General features: G+C 34.0%; 2 protein-coding genes across 7 annotated transcripts; both read right to left on the reverse strand.

The window, feature by feature from the left end:
* Nucleotides 1-2,841: 2,841 nt before the first annotated feature.
* On the reverse strand, nucleotides 2,842-9,664 carry LOC105253123 (forkhead box protein N3-like). Of its 5 annotated transcripts, none has more exons than XM_020028099.2 (6): nucleotides 9,533-9,664; nucleotides 6,431-6,852; nucleotides 5,896-6,329; nucleotides 5,494-5,812; nucleotides 5,204-5,309; nucleotides 2,842-5,125 (listed from the first exon to the last, which is right to left on the reverse strand). In XM_020028099.2, the coding sequence occupies exons 2-6, from the start codon at nucleotides 6,828-6,830 to the stop codon at nucleotides 4,834-4,836; spliced, it is 1,551 nt and encodes a 516-aa protein (XP_019883658.1). In that variant the 5' UTR covers nucleotides 6,831-6,852; nucleotides 9,533-9,664; the 3' UTR covers nucleotides 2,842-4,833. The 5 variants fall into 5 exon arrangements, with proteins under 5 accessions (XP_019883658.1, XP_019883659.1, XP_019883661.1 ...); XM_020028100.2 differs by lacking the exon at nucleotides 9,533-9,664 and adding an exon at nucleotides 9,357-9,526; XM_020028102.2 differs by lacking the exon at nucleotides 9,533-9,664 and adding an exon at nucleotides 9,004-9,346.
* A 1,430-nt stretch (nucleotides 9,665-11,094) lies between these two features.
* Nucleotides 11,095-14,780, reverse strand: LOC105253122 (zinc finger FYVE domain-containing protein 1). 2 transcript variants are annotated; one of them, XM_011260942.3, is made up of 7 exons: nucleotides 14,621-14,780; nucleotides 13,134-13,454; nucleotides 12,787-13,053; nucleotides 12,306-12,678; nucleotides 11,966-12,224; nucleotides 11,443-11,893; nucleotides 11,095-11,344 (listed from the first exon to the last, which is right to left on the reverse strand). In XM_011260942.3, exons 2-7 carry the CDS (start codon nucleotides 13,438-13,440, stop codon nucleotides 11,130-11,132), a joined length of 1,872 nt encoding a protein of 623 aa, XP_011259244.1. In that variant the 5' UTR covers nucleotides 13,441-13,454; nucleotides 14,621-14,780; the 3' UTR covers nucleotides 11,095-11,129. The 2 variants fall into 2 exon arrangements, with proteins under 2 accessions (XP_011259244.1, XP_011259243.1); XM_011260941.3 differs by lacking the exon at nucleotides 14,621-14,780 and adding an exon at nucleotides 13,735-14,132 and having other exon boundaries at nucleotides 13,134-13,615.
* Between the last annotated feature and the right edge of the window lie 463 nt (nucleotides 14,781-15,243).

Raw genomic sequence — 15,243 nt, forward strand, 5'->3', positions numbered from 1 at the left:
GTCTAAAGAATATCTAGAAAATCAAGAGACAAAACTAGAGGTTTTGTTTTTTTTTTCTGAAAAAATAGTCAAGTAATTGAATAGAAATATGCATGAAACGCGAATAAAAATGATAAAAAAGAACGTTCTGCTAGATGTATTTTGTCTCCTTTTTTAATAAAGCATTGTAAACATCTCATTGTAGAATCTTCGGTGTTGGATTTAGACTATGTCTATAATACACACATATTAAAGAAAAGATATTAGACAAAATAATCAACACATTTTGTAATTGTTTTCATTTGTTTCATTAGATAAAATTTTCTTGCGGTTACAGCCTAAAATATTAAATATACTCAAGATATATATAAATATATATATATATATATATATATATATATATTTATATATATTTATATATATATATAAGCAAGATCAAAAACTTAACAAACATTTTACAGCATGATTCTAAAATGAGTAATAATATAATAATAATAATAATAATAATAATATATGTAATATTATATATTACGCCAACAAAATTCTTATAATATACAATCTGTAGATATATATATGTGTATATATAAATTAACATATCTGATCTTCCAAACTCAAAGTATTCTGCATTTGGCACGATGTCATGTAATGGAGGCAAATCAAATACATCATGTCTTTTTGATTGTCCCTGGCTAGTTACAACGACACGCCCGTAATCTGCTTTGCTCCATAATCAGTGTTCTTTTGGTGTCTGTCATTATGTTGACTTCATTTGTCAGCCGGTCGTAATAATAGCACACTCTGAATAAAATGATAACTCGAAATGAATAATCAGTTTATGAATCTTTAGCACGATCGCGATGTTTAAATCGACACTAATGCACACATTAATATGCGCGATCTTAATACTTTTTCTCTCTCTCTTGCTTTTTACATAACGCAATTATAGAGTAACAGTCTATCATTTCGATTTTTCGTCTTGACTCTGCGATTGACACATTGCACATAAGCCCATTCCACCTACGAAAACCGGCTGACTAGAGTATTTCGCCCAATGTCAGGATTAACTGGTGTATTGCTTTACATTATAACGACTAATCGATTTATAATCTACACTTTATAAATCTATCGATTAGCTACTGTGTATCATGATGACGATGAATGGCATCCTCAATCTCTCTACGGCCGATTAATTTAGAATTAATTCTATGTGGAAGAACAGATCTTCAGTCGTAGCAAACAAACAAGCTAGACTAAGAGAATATTAACAAATCGTGAGGCTATAACGTTAATTCCCGTACAAATATCCATTTGAAAAGATGCCAGCTTGTTTTTTTTAATCGATATCGAGATAGATATTCGTATAAGGTGTGAGTAAGAATGCCAATTGATTAATAATATTCGTATTTAATAAAATTTTTTTGCTAAACAACATAATTTATAGAATTTTCTAAAACTTCAAATATACAATGAAGTATAACAATAAAATCGTATAATTGATCGTATAATTGATTTTTCAATATACACTATCACAGGTAATAACAATAAAATAAAGTTTTAATAAAAAATAAATTGCTTGCGCGATTGAATGCAACTTTATAAAATATATACGTAATATTGAGCAGAATATTTTTGAATATAATTACATAATATAAACACAATATGAAATAGAATCATTTAAAAAGCCAGGAAATACACAGGTTTTAGAAATAAATTTTTTGGCCATTTCCCAATTTTTAAAAAATTATTTTTTTAAGTAAATTTTCAATAATATCATATATATATATATATATATATATATATATATATATATATATATATTGAGCACACATGGCATTCTTTCTTTCACCTTGAATCAAATTTTTCCGGTGTGCAGTTATAAACTACAATCACATTAGATATTTGATGTAGCGCATCCTGTCAAAGTCCAATTTTTATGCGTGTTTTTTTTTCAGACTCTCCTTAAAAAATATTTCGCATTTACAAGATCAAGATTTCTTTATCAGAGATATATTTTTATAGAATAAAAATGTACTGTGCTGAATGTGATTCGCGAAAGTGTTAATTTATAATTTAAATTATGTATTATCATTGTAATAGCGCTTTCTACTGAATATTATTCTGAATTCTACATTATGTACATGTAATCGTGCAAACGAGACTAATAATAGTCTATGACGACGACGGATTCTTCGATCAATATTCAATTGCAAGATCGTCATAAGTAATTCTGCGCGTGTTTCGAAGCGACACAAATAAGATGCAGCTATAAAAGAGAAAAAAATTTCTAAGACACGCTTCGTCACCACAACGTGATATGTAGAAATCGATCAGGTTGCGCTACAACACAATAGTGTATTTTCATTTCAAATTACTAATATTTATACTTTGTAGTGATATTTTTAAGCTAATAAATTGCGTACCAGCGAATTAGTAGGAAGAGCCTTTATCACGCGGGCAGCGCCCTGTAAAAATATATGTTCTCTCTATATAGAACTACATATTAATGTATACAAGACCAGTTTGTCTAATTACTTTCTCTCTCTCGTTTGCGCTTTCTTTGTAGCAAGTACATATTTTACCACAAGTACATATCTTACAATTTACATGGTATTATATATCATATCTCTTTTTTTCTTATTCTCTCTCTCTCTCTCTCTCTCTCTCTCTCTCTCTCTCTCTCTCTCTCTCTCTCTCTCTCTTACATTCTTCTTATCATGTTATAGTTTTTTATAAAAATAGGTTGTATTTCCGTGTACCGCTATTTTTTTTTCATCCTTATTCGATCAATATTATTATCATCGATCATATATTCAATCGCTATATATATATATATATATATATATATATATATATATATATATATATATTCAATCTCTAACTGAATACCAAAACTGGTCTGTGGATACATTAGAAGGTCTACATATGTACAACAATGTTCAAAAAATCATCTTGAAAGCCACAAAGAGAGTATAGAAAAAGATATGAAATGATAAAGTTTCCTTCTCGTTTCAAAATCACGTTGAACGTGTATTGAATAATTTTTCTGACTTTTTTCTTTTATTTTTTTCTATTTTTTTTATTTTTTGATAATGCGTCTGCGTGTGGCACATATGTTATACATGTGCAACGGTGCACATGATTTGTTTATATACCGGGTTCTCCCAATTTCTCGTGAAAGAACATCGTGACGGAAAAACTGAACCACAAAAATGTGCATGCTTTTCATAAACGATAATTTTTTATCCACAGGAGTATAAATTTTGTGGTAAGAGATCTACGAATCTACTAATTATAACAGAATCCCGATAATTTTAATGTAGAAGCCGAAGAATAGAAAATTCATAAAGAAGATTAATTACATGTATATTTTTCTCTATAATGTTTAAAGTTGAAGTATAATCGTCAGCAAAAAACGTGTAAAGATTAATTAAAATTATCGAAGGTAAACATTTTGGAAAGGTTTTGCTAGATCCTAGATCTAGATAAATAATTTTGCATTTATGTAAATGGCGTATACATTTGTGTCTTTTGTCTAGCAAAGTATTGGGAATAAAAAAAAGACATGAACATTTCCGTCGCTCATTTTTGCACGTACTTTTACGTTATTTCTACGAGTAAATTGAGGAGTATCTTGCATATACGTATATACAGAATTCCTTTATTCTCAATCAGCTAAACTTTCATAAACTATATCCTATATTCGCGATGTCTTCCGGTTATTTCTTCACGTTTAATAATAAACGCGTAAAACAAAAGTGACTAGTGAAATTATGGACACATATTTGAACGCGATTGTACATTTTTATTCTACGCGTATGCAATCAACGAATGGAAAACGAGGGAAAAATCGCGAATAAAGAGGATGTTTGAGTCTGATAAGTTGAGAATAAAAAAGTTCGATTGTATATAGTGAATAAGTTTGTATCGGTTTAATGTGTGCTATGTGTACACATCTGCATATACATGCACATATACATACACTTTATATATATATATATATGTATATATACACATATACATAAAAATGTGTATATGTGTGTTTTCATATATATTATCAATTTTCTATCTCTCTCGAATATACGATTTGTCGCAGAAATAACCAGACTAATTTTTCTTATTTTGAATGAAATATGGTAATACATCGGATATAAGATGATTTACTATTTTCGTATTTTACCACGTCGCGACTTGAAAAAAGATTAGTCTTGTTATTCTCGACAGTAGATGTGCTAATTACGCTTCTATACATATCTACAAAAAAGAAAAATCGATATAGGACTTTATCATTAATTAAACTCTCTATGACTTAATATGTATAATCGTCTCGCAACAGTTTTAAAATGTGATTACTGTTATTCTCTTCAGTATGTAATAATAATTTCTTTCTTTGATACTTGACAAGCTATTCAATCGTATCATGTTTCAACAGTGTGTTTAAAAAGTATCTCTTTAACGCTACATCTCTATTATTGCTTGTTGTTTAGTGCTACCGAATGTATTTTGGCATATAGCATGTTGTAAACCCTGAGCAACCACACCGATCATTTCAAAATGCATTCAACAACCCTCTTCTTTCTAGCAAAAACTAGAAATTATGGAAGAATTTACATGCGCAATTCTGTATATTTACGCGATGAGAAATCGACTCGATCACACAAAGATATTTCCATAAAAATTGTTGCCACGTAATTTAGAAATATGAAGAATTTACAGACAATACTATGAAACGAAAGTGCTCCTTTTGTTACTAGACTTGTTACTAGAATTTTCAAACGTTTCCATTTGTCGCGCGTGCAAATGGAAATGGAAAGCTCTCGATGCGATATATTTTAAATGTAACAAAATTTGTTGATGTTAACCCCTAATCTGCTTTACACATCGATTTCCCTCTCCCCATTCTCGCCATCTTTTACGCCTTTTCTCAGAAGTACTTGAATAATCACTCGTAGCAGAGCGTCTTTTTGGTTTTGAATTACCTTCTAGTTTTGGCGCCGGATTAATGTCTTGTGTTACCGTGTGATGCTGTGTTCTATTGTGATTTAGTGCTGTATTAACACCGGCCAAATTCAGAAGCGCATCCGCACCTTCCGCAATTTTTCTCTGTTCATCAAAATCTACATTCAGTTCTTCCTCGCTCGAATGTTTGCTGTAGAGGTAAAACGGTAGAATTTATTTGTTTATGTAAATTTTGGATGGATCGTACGCAAAATTAATATATCTTTACCTTCCCAATTTTATCGAGGTAATACAACTATAAGTATGATCTTCGCTGGAACTCCTGGTGATCACAGGCACCAATTTTTCGGATTCCGGTAATTTTCGTTTACGATCTGCATTGAAGTATACATTAACACGCACATAGAAGAGCATATAAATTAATAAATATCTTCTCTCCCTCTCTCTCTCTTTTCAATACTACATCTCTACGTCTTTACTATCTTTTTTGTCCAATTAATAAAATGTAGATAGTGACTCTATTATTTCGTGTATACATATTTTCAATATATCTAATACCTTTATTGTGACTTAAAATGATGGGTCCATGTTTAAAAGAAAGCATAGCAGCTGCAGCTGCATCAACCTCACTATCTATCTCAGTTTCTGCGTTATCGCTGATATTGCTAGACGCCAGTCTTTTGGATAAATATGGGAAGAGAACCGGATCCGGGAGACGCGTATTTGCGCACTTTCTCGGAGGCTTTTCCGATGAAGACAAATTTTGAGTCGTAGGTGGAGGGAAAGGAGCGCGAGATAACGCTTGTATCAGATTCGGGCGATACTGTGCATCTACCATCCACAATGATCCTTTGCCTAAATTCTGAAGAATAGAAAACTACAATCAGCGATACAATATAATTTTATTTTATTTTATCATTATTTTTTTTCAAAAAAAGATATCTTATAAGGTTTGTTTACCGGAGCTTTCTCCACTTTCCGAAAGCACTTATTAAGGCTGAGATTATGTCTAACGGAATTCTTCCATCCAGTAGGAGCGTTCCTAAAGTATGGAAAATGATCCAGAATCCATGCATAAACTTCCTTGACGGGTAGCGCTTTTACAGGACTATCTTCGATGGCCATAAATATAAGGCAGGAAAATGAATACGGCGGTTTACTATTTCTGTGTAAATGAGGATCATATGGTATATGGGTAGGATGCTTGTTGCGATTAGACATTGGCAAATTATTGTTGCTCAAAGAAATCTTCGTTTGATTACTTGGCGAAGTATTGCAGTGACTTTTTGCGGATTCCTGATATACTTGCATTGATTTTTGACAATTCTTGGTAGAGTGTTGATAGTTTTGTCCGCCTCCGTTCAACGTTACAGCGTTGGTTTTTCCATTACTTTCTATTGTAACATTGTAAAAAGAGATACAGTTGATGAGAAAAGAAAAGAGAGAACAAATTGTAAGAAAATATTTGAAGCAAATAATAAATATATATTTCTACCTGGACAGAAACTATCATCTAAGCTTGATATAGAATTTGTGTTTTCAGAAAAATCCGCCATATCGTCGCAAATATTATTATTTAGCATATTTTCGTGCTTCATGTCTTTGGATGGGTTAGAAATATCTAAACCCTTAAGTAAATTTTGTTGATGCAGCCAACTGAGAGATGTTAACTCATCATCTGACTGATTATTTTTTTCGATGTTTTTTTCAGTTTTTTCACATCTAGAAATTTCGCTCTGACATTTATTTGTTGAATTCGAGTCGACCAGCACGCTGGCGTTTTCTTTCTCCTTGTCATTCATTGTGTAACCTGTTTCTCCAAAATTATAACCCTGAGTAGAGTTCAATTCTATGTCAGTTTCAATACCTGATGCATCTGGCCTATCTGGTGGCATGTTGCATGGAGTCTTTTGGTCACTGCAAACATATTTTTTTAAATTTTTGTTTAAATATCTATTAAATCATTATTATCTTATAGAAAAATATGATACATGTGTAAAAAATCATTCAAATTATTTTTAATTTATTAATTACAATCTCTTTTAGATTGTATCTATGTATGAGACATGAATTAAATATCATAGATGATAAATATCATTATAGAGAAATAAATATAACTATCAAATTATAAATTCTAAACTAATTAAATTCTATTTTATGATATGTATGTACTAAATATATATTAATTATGTGCAAAGTATTATAGAATAAAATTCCAAGAAAAATGGATCGCCAATTGAATTAATCGCCAATTAAAATGATTGCAATACTTTACAATACAAAATTTACTGTTAGGAGAAATTTCTTAATATTTGTAATCATTAAAAAACCTTATGGTTTTGAACTTATTTGTAAAAAAATAATTTCTCTCTCTCTCTCTCTCTCTCTCTCTCGCTGTTTGTTTTAAAATTGCATTGATTGTACAGTCCCTGCAAAAAGTGACTGAAAATATTAATATATTTTCGGATAAAAATAAATATACAATATATAAACAAATTTAAATCAATAATAAATTTTTACAGTTTATTTGTAATTTTTTGGTATCATTTCCTGTTCTTATAATAGCTTCGATAAAGAGTAAAATTTTGAAAACTTTTGGCATGGATATGTGTTATATGTAACTTGAAAAAAATATAAATATTTTTATAGTAAAAATACGCAAAATTCCAGTAGCTAATCTATCAATCATAATAATTGTACAAATGTTGAAGTATTTTTTTATAAAAAGAAAGTGAGATTTTGACGATTATATCTTTACTGTACATAATAAAATTATATTACCACAATCGCACATCATATAAAAGCTTCTACATTTTTACTAAAATTTTTGTGTGTGTATCACGTTTTAAATTGTCATCAAATTTTTCACTTTTAAAACAATTTAGAACAATCTTTAATTTTGTTCACTACCTTCAAGAAACCTAACAGTCTTAAGGAACGATTCATACATAAATCGCTAATCATTCTGCAGAATGATTGTGCTGAACTTGATGAGCGCGCGAGAGAGAGAGAGAGAGAGAGAGAGAGAGAGAGAGAGAGAGAGAGAGAGAGAAAGAGAGAGAGGACGCGGCCGCCGCGCGTTACAATATATCGTGTTACGGCGTCAAAAAAATCCCCGCGAAAACGGCAAGAAATAAGGGTCTGGCCGCTTTTCTATTTTCGGAGAGCGGCGCGCGAGAAACGCGCAAGAGGAGCGAGAGAGAGAGAGAGAGAGAGAGAGAGAGAGAGAGAGAGAGAGAGAGAGAGAGAGAGAGAGAGAGAAAGAGAGAGAAAGAGAGAACGAGAGCGAGAGATAGAGAGAGAGAGGACATTATAAAGGAGCATGGCGCATCTGGTGCTTCGAAATTGAAATCTCCGCGCATGTTTGTCGCGCTCGCGTAGCCTCGATGCCAGCGGCGATTGTTTATCCGCCGACATACATACGTATGTATATAAGCGACAAAATGGACGCGCGGCTATCACGCGGGGAACGCGCATCTCGGAGAATTTTCCATTTTTTTCTCCCCCCGGGTATCTCGCTCCTGCGAAGACAAACGTCGCTCCTGCCAGCGCGGCTCCTCGCCGAGCGTCTTTCGCGAAATTCGAACTTTTTTTTTCTCTTCCCCGAGAGGAATTTGCACGACCAATGGCATCCGCCGCGCCTGCTCGGCCAAGATTAAGAATAAATCGGCCGCCGATCGATCGCCGCTTCGCGAATCGCGATAACGAAATCCATCCGGGATCTCGCTGCGCTACTTTGCTCTGCTTCTCGAAATCGTACATCGCCGAAAGAGCGAATCGCGAACATCGTGAACATCGCGCACTCTCTCTTTCTCTCCTTTTTTCCTCCTCGGAAAAATCGAAACCGGTATAATTTTAGTCGACGACACGGATCTCTAGCGATTATTTCCGCGTTTCTACTCGATCCGGGATCGCGGCAATTTCGACGCGGAGATTGGAATTTTTCTCCCTCCCGGGTGACCCGTTGGGCCACGGATTCGATCGAAATTAACGCGCGGTTGTCGATCGCGACGTCAACACCCGAGACCTCGCTCAGCGAGCGGCCAGCAGCGTGGCGATCTGCATTACTTGTTGAATTCAAATATGGAGCTGATAATGATTACGAAACTCGCGAGGGGCAAACACGCGAAAATGGCCACGGCATCACTCGCTGCCACACATACACACGCGCGATATCAACATGCGTGTTCGCAATACGGCGACGCGTGGATGCACTCGCGAAGAAAATTACATAAGACAATAAATCGGATCGGCGAGAAGAGAAGAAGTCGCGGCGTCGCGGCGTCTCGGGCTCGAGATTTTCGGGCAACCCGTTTCCCCTGGCCCGTTTCTCGGCGAGGCGTCGCGTCGTCCTCGGAGGTGGACCCGTCCTCGGACGGCCCCGTCCAACGAGCTCTCTTCACGTGCGAGAGAAACCTCACCGTCACGTCGTCGTCGTCGGCTAGACGCGACATTTCGCGTCACCGCGTCACCGTTCGCCGTTTCTCGCCGCCGATCCTCGCTAGGGCTCTCCACCTTATTCCTTATGCAACCCTCGCCAAGGGGATCGTAACGATCGATTGGTACGCGCGGCGATCTCGGGAGAAACTGAACTCACGTATCTCGACGGACAGACGGCGGTCTCCGTTAGTTTTCTAAAGACGGGCATCGCAGGGCACACTCTACACAACATCCAGCTGATTGAGACGCCATGTTCTGACGTCATCACGTGCTCGCCAAGTATCACGCGTCACGCGTATCGCGATTCGATATCGTCGCGATTTCACGTGTCACCCGCGAATACACAAACGTGTTCCGCGTTATGTGGATCGTCCTTGCTGTTCTCGGAGGAGAATCCGATTTCGAGATGAGTCATTAGCTCCTCACATCGTCAGTTTTACTTCAATCGTATTCGAGATCTTTTACGTGTATAAAATATTTTAAATATCAATAAATTAAATATTAATAATTTTTTTCCTTCTCCCTCTTGTCAAAATTTTATTTTGTATAATTTTTTAACTCTCTCATGTAAAATAAACATAAAATTATCGTTATATATATATGTTCCTGAATAAAAATAGTCGAGAAAAGATAAATTAGGAATTTATTTCGAAAATTTTCTCACGCTTTATTTTTAACTGTTTATTGCATTGTACAGAATAAAATAAAATTAATAATCCACTTCTGAAAAAAAATTCGCATGACTTGCGCGTTACACGCGATTCCACATAAATACGTCTTCAAATGCTTTATCGATATTCAACAATTGTCACAGCCACAAAATTTACATTTTTCATAAACAACATTTTCTTAAAGCTACCTGTTACTTTTATCAGAAGATCAGATGTTGCACATATGTACAATCGTTAGTATGTCGCATGCGCTTTATATGTGTGTATATAAAATTCTTTTTTTATATATCTTACCATATAAATTTTTAATACTACAACTTTATAGAACATTTTCATAAATATAATGTTAATCTATCATTTTCTAATTCTTTCTCTTTTTTTTCACAGATATAAAATTGTATTAAAAAAACGTAGTGTACATGTTCAATAAGAGCTTCCGGAAATTACTTTTTTAAATACAATAACAATCATGGCACAATCATATAATTCTGTATATAATTCTTGATATCATGTTTTAATTATACAGAGATGCTAAACTAAATAAAGGTTTCAGCTTTTCTCTAAAGATTTTCCTTGCTTTTAAAAATTCTAATACCAATCTCTTAAATTACATCTTTCGAAATTTTAAATATCTCTATATATCTCTTATATATCTCTCTTTTTCTCTTTCTAATACATGTCATATATAAATATATAAATAATAAGACAACTATTCTTTCAGAAAAAATTTTATATAATATTTAATATTAAAAAAACTAAAATAATTTGTATATTATATATCAGGTAAAAATACTTAATGTTTCAAATCAAGGTGTTAAAGAAATGTTTATATAAAAAAATCAAATTTTTATTACATGTCAAAAAGATGTGTCCAAAAATCTATGGCTGATTGTAAATATTTAGTCAAATAAATTTAAGATGCATTCAATAATTAATTCAATACATAGCTTTTGTACATATTACAAAAGCGATTATGTATATGAAATAAGCGTTTATTTCATTTCGCAAATCTCAAGAGTTTTTCCGATTGTGAGATCTATATTTTGGGATTTTATCCTCTAAGAAGTATACTTTCAGTCAATTTCAGACGCAAGCATTGCACACCCTAACGGGATGTTCCCAGCCTCTGTGAGGTACAGGTTTACGATGTTGCGAACATTCTTGACACACCCCGCGTCCGCAAGCCCTACAGTGATGTAAAAGAAGCGTATCGGAAAACTTTCGGTCGCATACGCAGCAACTGACAACCTCCGAATCAGGTATCCAATAAGATGGTCGAACGGAATCTTTAATAAACGCTATATAGATGAAAAAAATTTATCAGTTTATTCCATAATGTGAAAAGAATTATGTAAATACATATTATTCAGATATAAATAAAACATTTTTTACTTACATTTGGAATAATTCAAGACAGTTCCGACGACATTGAGCGTTGACACTACGTGTTCCGTGACCTTTCGCACGCCAACATCATCTACAGGAGGCTCGAGGGAATCGTCACTGGAATTAGTTTCCTTCTCATAGCACTTGTCGCAGACTCGAACGGGCGACAACCAATTTCTGTTGGGCACGCACTTCGTCTTTGACGAACAGTGCGCGCAGAAACCTTCTCCGCAATCGCGACAATGATGTTTATCGTCTGTCGGACCAAACAAGTTTCTGCACTGGTGGCAATATTTTATCTCGCTGTTTGGCCGCCAATATGACGGTGCCACTTGATCCGCGGCCCAGGCTTTCAGCGCTTTTGTAGGCTGTAGAGAAACATTGGCAACCGCTTCGGTGAGGTATGAAACGCTATCGATAACCCGTTGCGCGGTATTTGGCGATATTATAGAACGATTTGGCTGAAAAAGAAGATAAGAGATTATTTTGAAAGATAAATATCAAAAATATAAAAATCCTTTTTCGATATTTACCAAATTCCACACATGTGTGATTCTTTTGCGTATAGCAATATCCTCCGAGTTATTGCCATACCAATATTGTCTGCTTCTATATATTTCTCCACAATGTGGACAATTTATAATATATCCCGACCAGGCACTTTTCGCTAAGCTATACCAGCTATATTGCTCTTCCTCTTCATACTGTCGAGTTACTTCAACTTCATTCCCATTCCTATAACATCTCTTGCATATGTATATCGAATTTTCATACTGACATTGGAATTTGCACCTATTACAAACATCAAAATTAATATAATTATATAGTAATTAAACATAACAAAACAAAACACTAGTATCTGAGAAAATCAACCTGGCATTACTACTGTGTGATTTTCCTTCACGAAGGTGTCCCATACTATTGTTGCATCCATTACCACAACTCAGACACTTAACAGAGCAAGTAAAGTACTGGTATGGAAATAAAGTATTGGACAAATTTTCTATTTCACTAGAAAATTGATCATTCAAATTTTTAAGCATACTATATACTAGTTGCGGCTTTCTGGCTGAACGGACCGTTGTATTTTTCAATTCGGCTTCGATCGCGGATCGCAGTTGTTCATAATTTGTTGTATTGTTTATCATCTGCAGCCCAACATATTTAATAGAGTTGAAGGCGTCAATTTCAAGGTTCATTTGTGCAAATTTAGCTTTCAAGACATCTTCTGCAGTTTCTGATCCATCTACAAAGAAAATGATAGATATATTATATTATAAATGATGACACAAATTATATTTATAAAATTCTCAGTTTGAAATTACTGTAATTTTGAGAGAGTAGCAATATGTACTGTTGGTCAAAGGTATGGTGTGTCTAGTTTCATGCAGCACTATAATACTTGGTCCAAGTGTGCCTAGCGAGTTAGAAATTCCCTCTTGTTGGCTTATCGTTTGTAAAGCAGCTTTGAAGTGATAACTGTAAGCATGGGATGCGGCACCCAGAAATTTGAACAAGTCTCTATTTAATCTTTCCGAGTAGATTCCATAAATCACAATATCAGATATTGCAAGTACATTGAGTAACAATCCTGTATGCTTGTTTTCACAGTTTGTAACACCTAAATGTAAACAACGTTTGTTGAATTTAATACAGAAGATTAAGTTTATGCCTGAATAATAATACATAAGACATATATACCTTCTGTATCTAAGCAAATAACATTCAAAATTGGATCAAACGCCGCCCAAACGCCTAATGTACAACAATCCTGCTCGTTTGATGTTTGAAATACCTCCTCGCCCTTGAAAAATACATGGTTCATACTGTGGCTTTTGCCATCACCTGTTTTTCCAAATATCGAAACCACTTTCACTTTAGTGTTCTCTTTGACACAATTCAATTTTTTCAGGAACTCTTCAGCATCAGAGACTTGTAGATTCTGGTGTCCATCCAACAGCAAGAAACTCTTGTCATTATTATTACGACACATCGTGCAAGAGCTCATCAGAGGATTTTTGTCTACAAGAAATAGCTTGGGATTAAATTCAGGCAACTTATCAAAGTCATCTAAACTGTTATCTAGACTCTTCATTATAGCGGGAGCTGTCGATTCTGTCGTGAGGGGTTGCCAAGGTTTCCACAATGTACTCATAGTGTTTGTACAAACAAAAATATTGTCCCTTAAAAATAAATTAAATCTTGAATCCATTCGTCTTGTTACAATCGAAATAATTTTTGCAATCGAATTGAGCGAAATCGCGCAATACGACGTAAATACACACGATGCATTTTCTCTCACCTGCATGCGCTAGACTTGACAATTCAGCGAGCATCAAGCATCGTCGCTAGAAAACGACGAGCAGGTGCATTAGTAGAATATTTAAACTCGCGAAAGATTTGCGAAAAATTCACGAAAATTTCAAGAAATTTCGAGTCGTGACTCAGGAAAATCGGCGCGCGTTGATTATATCGCCATTATAAGATCGTATATATCTACATTCGAGATCCGAGTCGTCGAATTTAGATCTCGTCAACATCGAACGATCTACTTGAATAATTAGATGTGACGATGCGCATTAACGTTTCAATTTGACGATTCAATTTCGAAACGCGAAACGCTGCCGAAATATATCGTCGGTCGTAGCTGTCGCATCACAGCGTTTTTCCCGGAAAAAAATTAAATGTCCATATATTTTACGTACGAACAACAATTATATTATATATTCGGCTATTATATACTCGGCTGTATATATAGAGTGTTCGAAAATCGTACAAATTTGAATATTCTCATTTGAAAAAAAAATGGGACTGTGATTTACACGTGGAATTTATCTCCATTACTATTATTTAAATTATTTTTTTAAATCAATAAAAAAATTCGAAAAGTCAATAAAAAATATTTTTCCCAAAGCAAGATAATCGAACTTATTTTTAAAAAATTGTACAATTACAATTTAAATTTTCATAAAAGAAAAGAAAAAAAACATTTTATAAAAATATATGTATTAAATGTATAAAATAATATAACAACAATGAAATGTGATTATCTTGACATTGGAAGATATCGGAAACTCGTAATCTTATCTATATAAAGTGCAAAATAATATAATAGTACGATATATATATATATATATATATATATATATATATATATATATATATATGATAGACGAGAATATACCCACATATATATATAAGATGTTGTATAGCCAAACACAGCACGTGGAATAAGAAAAAATTAGAACTATTGGAGAATATTTTCTAAAAGGAAGGAAAAGAAGGAGGGAAGGATCTGGAATGCAAGGAGAGATATCTGATTGGTTACGCCATGTCGGGAATACTGCCAAACTCTATACTGGAACCTGGAGAGCAAGCCTTTGTTTAGGCATAGTGGGGAGCGGCACAGATTGGAGCAAAAAACACAGATAAGCTGATAATCACAATCTGTGCTTATATTTAAGATAATCTTAAGTACAATCTTAAATTATTAAACCAATCACAGAGCCGAGTTAATACCTTAAGACATTACTTAAAACGGTCTTGAAATAAAAACGGACTATGAATACCGGCTATAGCATTGAATCATGCTTTTCTTGTTATAACATGTACTACTGTTGATTAAAAATATTTGCCTCAACTTTAATGTTGTTGATGTGACGTGACACAATAAGCCACATTCAACAGCTCAACAGTTGGCAACATTACTAGATTTTCTGACGTAATTTTACGCTGATTGGTCGGACTTAAAAGTAGAAACCAATCATATTCAATTACTATTTAGCGATTATATCCGCTGAATGTGGCCAAT

Source organism: Camponotus floridanus, unplaced genomic scaffold (genome assembly GCF_003227725.1).
Source record: "Camponotus floridanus strain SB8 unplaced genomic scaffold, Cflo_v7.5 scaffold7, whole genome shotgun sequence".
Classification (NCBI taxonomy): domain Eukaryota; kingdom Metazoa; phylum Arthropoda; class Insecta; order Hymenoptera; family Formicidae; genus Camponotus; species Camponotus floridanus.